Genomic DNA, 9,982 nt, shown 5'->3' on the forward strand with positions numbered 1-9,982 from the left:
AATTTAATCAATGAGACCAACTACAGTGAAAACAAAAAGCATACTAATAAATCTCAGAAAACGCGAGTGCGCTATATTGTGGAATGAATGGAGTATGGATAGTGCGTACGACACGAGTGGCAACATGTCTAGCGCTCATGTCACACGATCGATCATGGCTACTCCACCCCTCAACATGCCTCGGCCACTGCGCTTGCCACACGATGCCGCTTACTTTTGACTCGCTTTTCTCCCACACGAGCTATGCAAGTGCAGCACGTACGTGCTCCGCACCGTTTCGTTCGGGCACGTAACAGCGTGTCAAGTCTGATCCCGACGCTTACGTGCAGTGGCACGACGCATCGTCGCCCTCCAGGAGTTGCCGGCCAATGCTGCTTACCGGAAGGCCGAAACACGCCGACGACGAAGTGAAAACGACCGGATGCGAGCTGCGCCTATCTACGGAACCTGGTGGACGGCCACTGGACTGGACTGGACTGCCACTGCACTGCACGCGGCCAGGTAATTCAAGCTCAACCCACTTCCACCGGGCCGCGTGGGCAACGTGGCAGACTCGTGCTGACCCAGCTTCTGGCAGGGCCCAGCGAGCAGCCTCTGCAGCGCCGGGGAACGTCACGTGCCACGCCGGCAACGCAGCGCTCCCTCCACGGACCAGATCCGACTTTTGCCTGTTCCCTCCCCGTGACCGCACGGGCCTTCCTCGCGCCGCCCCCTCGGCACCTCTGCACCTGCCCGCCGGTCCACGGGAATTTTTTTTTCAAGGGAATTTAATTGGCCAATGCCGTCGCAGGCGGCCGTCGGCGAGATCTTCAGGAGGCGCTGCATACTGTAGGACTAGTAGTCCTACTACTGTACAGGGTACACCCGATTGCCCATGTGATGTGACGCAGCTGGTTTGGATCGGTAGATCTGGACTTTTGGCGCGCGTTAATGCAATTTCTCTGTCCGGTTCCGCGCAGTCAAGTTCAGGCCGATCTCGACTGCAATTATGTGTGTCACGTCGCCGTGCTTGTAGTTGCTCGGCAGTGGCTCGGATTTCTTTTTTCCTTGAGGGATGATAACGACTCGGGTATTCCACCGTTGGGAAACGGCAAGAATCCTGCCGTTGTGGCTGTGGATGCTTCCCCCCCTACCTAAACTACGAGTGGAAAGTATTAGTAACCAAAAGAAGAAGGCTGAAACGTGTCTGGATTAGCATGGTCTGTACTTAAACATTTGATGAACTAGAATTAGTAATCAAAATAAGAAGGAAAATCACTCGGCGAGCAGGACTGGTTCACCTGTTGCTAGTAGATAGGACAGAGAAGAAACGAATGGTGGTAGAAGTGTTCTTCACGGTTCCTGCTGCTCCGCCTGCCCTGGTCAGTGGTCACCCAGGGTCCACATCCACAATCGCTGTCAGCAATGGGAACGCGGCTACCCGCGACGTGATCACAGGGAATCTATTTACGCCCTGTGGTACGTAACTTCTGGTGCTGCACCTAACACCAACGTGATTAGCAGCCGTAGCCCCTTAGCTACCACCCCCCCAAACCAAACCTGGTAGCTTTCCCGATCGCTCCATCGGACGTAAAGGGACCAAGGGCCAGCCGATCCGATTCGCTGATGGCAACAGCACGAAAGGCAGCACTAGGAAAACGGGCGCGCCTTTTCTCGTTGGAAATATATGGAGTGTATATTGCATGGAGTTTGTCTGAATGGCAAGTTGGATGACGGGAGACGGAACGGAAGCATGCTTCAGCCTGCAGGCAGTCTGTCCGGTGTTACACATTTTTTTCTCGCTGCAGCAAGGGAAGACCAGCTTTCTGTTTCGGCTGTTTCAACAGAAGAAGGCCTTTGTAGGGATGGGAGCGGGATCATCATAGTGCGCACTGCATGCATCAGCGGCGCCCAGTTTGAAGTGAACGAGCAACGTTCATGGTTTGCAGTTTTGCGCCTCGGAGGATAAGATGTCGTTGGTCTAGATTACATATTTTTAGAGGACGGATTGCGCTAAGTTTGAGTACTTGAGACCAACTCCAAAGGACCGACCCATTTTTGTCCGTCTGCGTCTGTTTGAGTTGGCATGAACAAAAATGACGGCCCAACGCGCCGACTCAAATCCAAATCACGTCTACGTCGCGTCTACGCCGACGCATTTGCGGCCCAAATACGTCGGCGCGGACGCTGAACGGACGCTTCGCGCGCCTTTTCGCTGTCCGTCGCGTTCTCACATGGCGGCCGTCCAACTACCCACTGCCCACGCGGTCAGCTTAATTTATGACCATGGGCCCGCACGTCAGCGACGGCGCTCGTCCTTTTTTAAGCCGACCGTGCGGCGGGGCCGTCCTCATCCAAACTCGCCGTCCACATCTGTCAACCTTTGCTCCTTCGTCGCGGCAAACCCTAGCCACCACAACCACAGGGAGATGGGCCTTTTCTCCGGAGCCAACGGCGGCAAGGCCGAGGGCAAGGCTCCCGCCTCCGCCGGCAGAGGCAACACGTGAACGTGCCAGTGCACCAGACGAAGTGGCACTGGCAGCACCACCAACCTCTGCCGTATCCCGACGTGATGCTGCCGCACGACTGGCATCTGGATCCAGATAGGATCCCAGCGCCGGCGGCACCGCAGACGGCTCGGGCTCACGCGGAGGAGGTGCGGCGCCGGCGGGCGCTGCTGACGCCAGAGCAGCGCCGCGAGGCCGCCTACGCATCAGACTCGCCCAACTGGACGAGGTGGTTCGCCTTCGAGCACGAGGAGGCGAGGCGACGGGGCGTGCGCGAGGTTGACCGGAGCTCGCCGCCATCGACGCTCGTCGTCCGCGAGGAGGACCAAACGGCGGAGGACGCCTACCAAGCGGCCCTTGCGGCCGTCTACCGGGAGAGCGAGGAGGACGAGTGGCGCAGGGCGGAGGAGGCTCGGTACGAGGCGACAACGGCGTAGGCACTTGCCCTCTCCACAGCGGGCGACAGCGTGGTGCCGCCGGTGGCCCCGCCGTCCCCTATCAAGCCGGAGCCGGAGCAGGAGCCGTCCCCCATCAAGCGCTACTCGCGCACCACTGGTCTGGATGGGAGCGAAGCCGACGCAGGAGCGGCGTACCTCGAGCACTGGCGCCAGATCAGGGTGGCCGAGGAGCGCCGCGACGGCGAGTACCTCGAGATGCTCGAGCGCGACCTCGAGGAGGAGCAGCGCGAGGCCGAGGAGGAGGCGCGCCAGGTCGCGGCTACACAGGCGGCCACCCCCCCCCCCCCCCCCCCCCCCCCCCCCCCCCCCCCCCCCCCCCCCCCCCCCCCGCGCCGGCACAGCCCGACATGACGGCGCTCTAGAACACGGTGTTCGCCTGGGCCGGGCCGGCACCGACGCTCATCGACCTCACGGACCCCGAGGACAACAACGACAACGCCTAGAGCAGCGCGCCGCCTCGTAGTATAGGCTGTTTTTATTTTTTTTTAAATGCAAATGTGGACGTGTGGACTCTCGTCGGCCTTCGTGGCCGGCTTTAATATTTAATTAATGTTGTTTCTCTTTTTTAATATGTATGCGTTCATTTTTTTTCTAGTGCCGTTAAAATGGGTTCAGGCCAACGTTAGGCGCATCCGCCAACCCAAATACGGAAGCGGATATCCGTGTCCGTCTGACCGAGCCAAACAGACAAATAGCGGACAAAATCACCGTTCGTTTGAGTCGGCCCGTTGGAATTGTTCTGACTTGACTCTTTTTCATTTCACTTGACATCATATTACAGAGCAATGCTATTTCTACATACAAAATTTACAAAAAAATGTTTATGCACTAGTTCATTTCCGGGACAATTAGTAAAAATCAAGGAGTAATTAGCAAGCTGAATCAACGTAGTACTACGTAATGATTTCGTAGAAGCGGTATGTAAGAATATGATTTTTCCTATTACATTTGAGGCTTTTTTTTACCACTTTTCTAAGGCTCAATCGACTGAGACTTTGTTATGTCTCAGTCGATGCTATAGTCCTTTGATTTTGCATGGAGATTTATACAAAAAATTTCTTTTCAGATTTTTCTTCTTCTTATACTATATCATTTGATTAAGACTTAGTTAAGTCATAATCAACTAAGATCTATCCACACCTTTTGTTTATTAGACACATAGCAATGGATCATGAATTTCCTATTAATCGCTTATAGCGAAAAATTGGAGCAAGAGTAAATTCTCAGTTCCAAACCAGCTTGTGGCCACGTAGCGTCAGCCTTTTCTGTTAGGGAATGTTAGCATTTTTTTTGTGTGCATCTAGTTTTTTTTAGTAAAGCGTGCATCTAGTTTTTTTTTTAGCAACAAGTGTGCATCTAGTTAGGGAATGTTAGCAAGATACTGGTGCTCGTAGCCCAATGGCCCAATTTGTTATTTTGAGACAAAGTCTAATGGCCCAAGTGAGGGGCTGAGAGTGGCACAAATGTAGTGGACTCTCATGAGTACAACAGCGAATTCTCAGATTCCACTCTAGCCCAATACTGTTCGAGCCGGCCCAACAGTGCCGGCCCGCTCCTGCTGCGACCGCATTGCACGATCCCTCTTTGCATTCCCCTTCCAAGCTGCAGGCTGCAGCCTCCATGCCGCTCGCTCCGCGCCGACGCCGCCAAAACCCTCCCCAAAACCTCCGACAAGCGCCGCCCACCTCCCAGAGATGCCGCCCAAGCCGGCGAGGCGGGTGTTCCAGTACATCTCCTCGCCCCGCAGGCTGCCGCCGTCCCTGCTGCCCGCGGCCCCCGCCGCCGGCGAGGCCACGGCCTCCGAGGCCGACGCCGACTCGGTCTACCACATCGTGACGGCCGCGCCCACGCCGTCGGCCATGGAGTCCGCGCTCTCCGCCTCCGCCGTCCCGCTCTCGGCGCCGCTCCTCGACCTCGTCCTCCGCCGCTTCCGCTTCGCCCACGGCGACCCGCTCCGCGCGCTCTCGCTCCTCTCGCTCGCCGCCGACCGCTGCGGCGTCGCGCCCTCCCCCTTCGCGCTCGACACGGCCCTCTACGTGCTCGGCCGCGCCCGCCGCTTCTCCCACATGTGGGACCTCGTCCAGTCCGTCCACCGCCTCTGCCCCGACGCCATCACCGCGCGCACCGCCATGGTCGTCCTCGGCCGCGTCGCCAAGATCTGCTCCGTCCGCGAGACCGTCGCCTCCTTCCGCCGCCTCTTGCGGCTCTTCCGCGGCCGCGAGGGCAGCGAGTCGGCCGACCTCTTCAACGCGCTGCTCCGCACGCTCTGCCAGGAGAAGAGCATGTCCGACGCGCGCAACGTCTACCACGCGCACAAGCACGAGTTCCAGGTGAACCGCCATACCTTCAACATCCTGCTCTCCGGGTGGAAGTCTTCGGAGGATGCCGATGCGTTCTTCGCAGAGATGCGAGAGCACGGCATTGATCCTGACTTGGTCACCTACAACTCTTTGATTGATTGCCACTGCAAGAACCGAGGCGTGGAGAAGGCCTATAAGCTGCTCGATGAAATGCGGGGGAATGAAATTGCCCCCGATGTGATCACCTATACGAGTTTGATTGGCGGATTGGGACTGGTTGGCCAGCCTGACAAGGCTAGAGACCTGCTGAAGGAGATGCGTGAGCTCGGATGTCACCCGGATGTGGCGGCGTACAATGCCACTATACGGAACTTTGTTATAGCAAAGAGGCTTGGTGATGCGTTTGCATTGATGGACGAAATGGCCTCAAGGGGGCTGATGCCGAATGCCACGACGTATAACCTTTTCTTCCGGTTCTATTACTGGGCGTATGATATTGGTAGCGCGTGGCTGTTGTATGAGAGAATGCGGTCTGAAAGATGTTTCCCCAACACACAGTCTTGTATGTTTATCATCAGGTTATGTCATCGGCATGGTAAGGTGGCAGAAGCACTAGAGCTGTGGGGAGATATGATCGAGAACGGGTTTGGGTCATTCACCTTGGTGTCAGATGTTTTGTTTGACCTGTTATGTGATGAGGGGAAGCTGGAGGAGGCTGAGAGGTGCTTCCATCAAATTACTGATTTGGGGCAGAAACCCAGCAGTGTTTCATTTAGAAGAATCAAGATACTTATGCAGCTTGCCAAACGGGAAGAATCTATTGCCGGGTTAACTGAGAAAATGGCTCGGTTTGGACGGCTGCCGCCTGAGGATTGCCAAAGAGTTCGTCACCCTGCTGAAAGCACACCCGATGGAGATGATACTGATGTAATAATAGCAACTTAGCATGTTATTCATATGACGGGGAACATTCTTTGATGAGCACAAATTTGGTTGACCAGGGAAATAGTTGAATGGTTCTGAAGAGTTCATTGTACTATTATCCTGTGGAGGTAAACCTTCTGGATTTCTGATTTCATATGAAGGTATTGGTTAGTCATTTTGCTTCCATCATTTCTGATGACAATATTGCCTCTTCAAACAGGTATGGAAAATTCAGGATGTTATTGAGAGACAATCGATATATATATTGTCAAATTATTGTCACCATTAATATATAACTTTCCTGAAAAAATTCATACAGTGGGGGACGTCTAGCCTGCCTGTTGGACCATATGGTATTACACCACTGTCCAATCTCTCATATGAAATTGAAACTCCATATGGTATACCAACGTCATAGAGCCTCATTATGATGAACGTAGAATTGGAAGTTTGGAACTACTCCCTCAATTCCGATTATCTGATGTGTTACCAAATTTTGCAAAGACCAAGGAAATCCTGCGATTAGGAGATTTGGAGGATGTCGTTGTCGTCCGCTCTGCTGGGAGTCTCATTGTATAAAATGATATTTATAATTAATTCAAGCTCTGTCTTTGTCTGAAATATAAGTGTGAAGTTACAGGGAAGGAAAGCAAACACTTATCTTGTCTCTTGATTTATCGCATTCTGAATTAATTGCATGAAGGTAACGTGGAAGTGCTCATGAACCTGTTTTGCAACAGAAGATGTGACCTTTTTTTTTGTGAATGCCCTGAAAATGGAAGTATTAACTTGCTGATGTGAATAGCCAGTAGCGCACTTAGGGACTGAATGAATGTGCATCGCTATACATGGTTAGCTTGGCTATTGGGGCAAACGTTAGGCATGGGTTCGTTTCCCAATATTTTCGATGGATTTTCCCAATAGTAACATGCAGATCACCGGAGTGGCAGCTGCGCTCTTTGGGAAACTAGAAACAAGGCGTGTTTTGATAAGAAATGGATTTGTTCCTGTGCTGGTTTGTTGTCTATGCAGGGCAGATCTGCATCCTCTGGTGGATAAGCAAGCACTGCTTTAAGGCGCTGAGGTTTTTCAGGCGCTTGCGCTCGGGAGGCATACGAAGTGCTGGAAATAGGTCAGCCTCTTGTGCCTGTTCTTTACTACAGCAGCTCACTGTTGTGATCCATAGAGATTAAGCGAGCTGGGGATGAAACTAAGAGCATCTCCAGCCGTTGCGCCCCCAAAGACGCGCCGAAAACCGCCGCTTGGGGGCGAGCCGGCGCTATTTTAGGCTTGGGTGCTAGTGCGTTCCCAGCCGCCGCCCCCCAGGTCGCCCCTAGGCGCCGATATCGGCCTAGTATTGGCGCTTTCAGCTCATTTTCGGCCCTGGATTGGCCCAATTTCCGGCACAAAACGGCCCACGCTCGACGTGTTTCGGCGTGTTTCGGCGCTCATTCAAATAAAATCATCACAAATAATAAAAACACTCATATTTCATTGCATGTCCAGCTAGGCGTTGCCTTTGAGCCTCCATAGGTGCTCCACTAGATCCCGCTGCAGCTGATGATGCACCTGTGGCTCTCGGATCTCCTGGCGCATGTTGAGGAAGGCTGTCCATGTTGCAGGGAGCTGGTGATCCACTTGGGCAAGAGGACCCTGCCTGTAATATGGTTCAGTGTCAAACACTGGCTCTTCCTGCTCGCTCTCAATAATCATGTTGTGCAAAATGACACAACAAGTCATGATCTCCCACATTTGATCTTTCGACCAAGTCTTAGCGGGGTATCGGACAACAGCAAATCGAGATTGGAGCACGCCAAATGCTCGCTCGACATCCTTCCTGCAAGCCTCCTGAACCTTCGAAAAGTGGGAGTTCTTGCCTCCTGGCACAGGGCTTGAGATAGTCTTCACAAATGTTGACCATCTCGGATAGATGCCATCTGCCAGGTAGTACCACTTGTTGTATTGGTGCCCATTGATCTCAAAGTTCACCGGAGGAGAATGGCCCTCAACGAGCTTGGCAAAAACAGGAGAGCACTGCAGCACGTTGATGTCATTGTGAGTTCCTGGCATACCAAAGAAAGCGTGCCAAATCCAGAGGTCGTGTGTGGCCACTGCCTCAAGTATCACACTGCAAGCTCCTTTGGCACCTTTGTACATCCCCTGCCAAGCAAACGGGCAGTTCTTCCATGCCCAATGCATGCAGTCGATGCTTCCAAGCATATCAGGAAATCCTCTTGCCTCATTCTGTGCCAGGATCCGAGCAGTGTCTTCAGCATTGGGTGATCGCAAGTACCTCGGTCCAAACACTGCCACCACAGCCCTGCAGAACTTATAGGTGCACTCAATGATCATGGACTCGGCCATGCGCCCATAGTCGTTGAGTGAATCACCTGGAGCCTCGTATGCAAGCATTCTCATAGCTGTCGTGCACTTCTGGATTGAGGTGAATCCAAGTGTGCCGGTGCAATCCTTCTTGCACCTGAAGTAGTTGTCGTACTCCCTGAGTTCATTGACTATCCTGAGGAAAAGCTTTCGGCCCATCCGATAACGGCGCCGGAAAACTTTGTCACCATGCAGTGGAGCGTCGGCGAAGTAGTCGGAGTAGAGCATGCAATAGCCTTCGAGCCGATGACGGTTCTTTGCTTTCCGTCGCCCCGGCGTCGAGCCGCTTCGCCTCAGCTTTGCATCGCTGGCAAGCAAGCCGGCCAGGGCGGCGAGGACCATGAGGTGTTCTTTGTCCTGGTCGGCGGCGTCGGCTTCCTCCTCGAGCAACGCCGCGAGCACCTCCTCGTCGTCGGAGTCCATCGCGGCCGGGGCAGGCAAAGCACCGAACATGTAGCGGGCGTCGTGCGCAGACTCGTCGGCGGGCGCCGGAGCGGCGAGGGAAACTCGGGGAAAGTGGGGGGAGAGGGCGTCGGGGGGATCTTTCTTTGTTTCACGGCGAGGAATGGCGAGATAGCGGCGGCGGCGGCGGAGAGGTGGCTGGCGACGCCAGGATCGGCAAGGTGTCGGGGAAGGAGAGGGGAAAACGGGGCGAATCAGTGTGACTTTTCGCCTGACAGTGGGGACCTGGACGATTTTCTCTTCCGCCGGCGCCCCCAAGTGCCTCCCAGTGCGCCGGGTTCGGCCTGGGTGCGCCGGGTCAGAAAACGGACCAATCCGGCGGATTTTGGCGTCTTGGAGGCGTGACTGAACCGTTTTTTCAACACCGGTGCTAAAAAAAACGACCTAGGGGGCGTCTTGAGGGCGCGGTTGGAGATACTCTAATACATCGTCTGGTATTGTGTTGGGCCATGTTTACCTCCGATCTTGTGCGCAAGAGAACGAGATATAATAAACACTGAGGCCTCCACCCGGCCTTACCGGTGTACATATGGATTGCTAACTCCTCACACACGCCCACCTAGCTAACTCCTCGAAGAATCTTGCACGCCCACCTAGCTAACTCGAAGAATCTTGCTGTGTCGCACTTGAGTAGGCCAGCCTTTTTCCATGTCCTCCCCTCCTCTTGTATTTGTTGTAGCATGGCGTTGCACCATATAAGACAATTGCGTTTCGATGCTTCCACAGCTCCCACAACACTAGCATGAAGAGAGTTCTGATGTCTTTGCGGGCTGCTTTGTTCGTAACCTTGTCGGTGCACCAATCCTGGAGCGAGTTGGGCAGCGCCATAGTCCATTCCGGTTTCCCCAATGCCCGGCAAAGCATCGTGTGCAAAAACGCATTGTAGTAGGATGTGTTGGATGGACTCTTCTGCCTGGTCACAGAAAGGGCAAGCCTTCTGATGGTCCAATCCACGGCGCGCTAACCTGTC

General features: G+C 54.1%; 1 protein-coding gene across 1 annotated transcript; it reads left to right on the plus strand.

Annotated features, from left to right (window-relative positions):
* The first annotated feature begins 4,523 nt into the window (after nucleotides 1-4,523).
* LOC125554089 (putative pentatricopeptide repeat-containing protein At1g02420) lies at nucleotides 4,524-6,882 on the plus strand. The gene is made up of 2 exons (XM_048717695.1): nucleotides 4,524-6,296; nucleotides 6,389-6,882. Exon 1 carries the CDS (start codon nucleotides 4,639-4,641, stop codon nucleotides 6,187-6,189), a length of 1,551 nt encoding a protein of 516 aa, XP_048573652.1. The 5' UTR covers nucleotides 4,524-4,638; the 3' UTR covers nucleotides 6,190-6,296; nucleotides 6,389-6,882.
* Nucleotides 6,883-9,982: the final 3,100 nt, after the last annotated feature.

Source organism: Triticum urartu, chromosome 4, assembly GCF_003073215.2.
Source record: "Triticum urartu cultivar G1812 chromosome 4, Tu2.1, whole genome shotgun sequence".
Classification (NCBI taxonomy): Eukaryota; Viridiplantae; Streptophyta; class Magnoliopsida; order Poales; family Poaceae; genus Triticum; species Triticum urartu.

Coding starts and splice junctions, on each gene's coding strand:
- LOC125554089 (XM_048717695.1), top strand. CDS start 4,639: ATGCCGCCCAAGCCGGCGAGGCGGGTGTTCCAGTACATCTCCTCGCCC.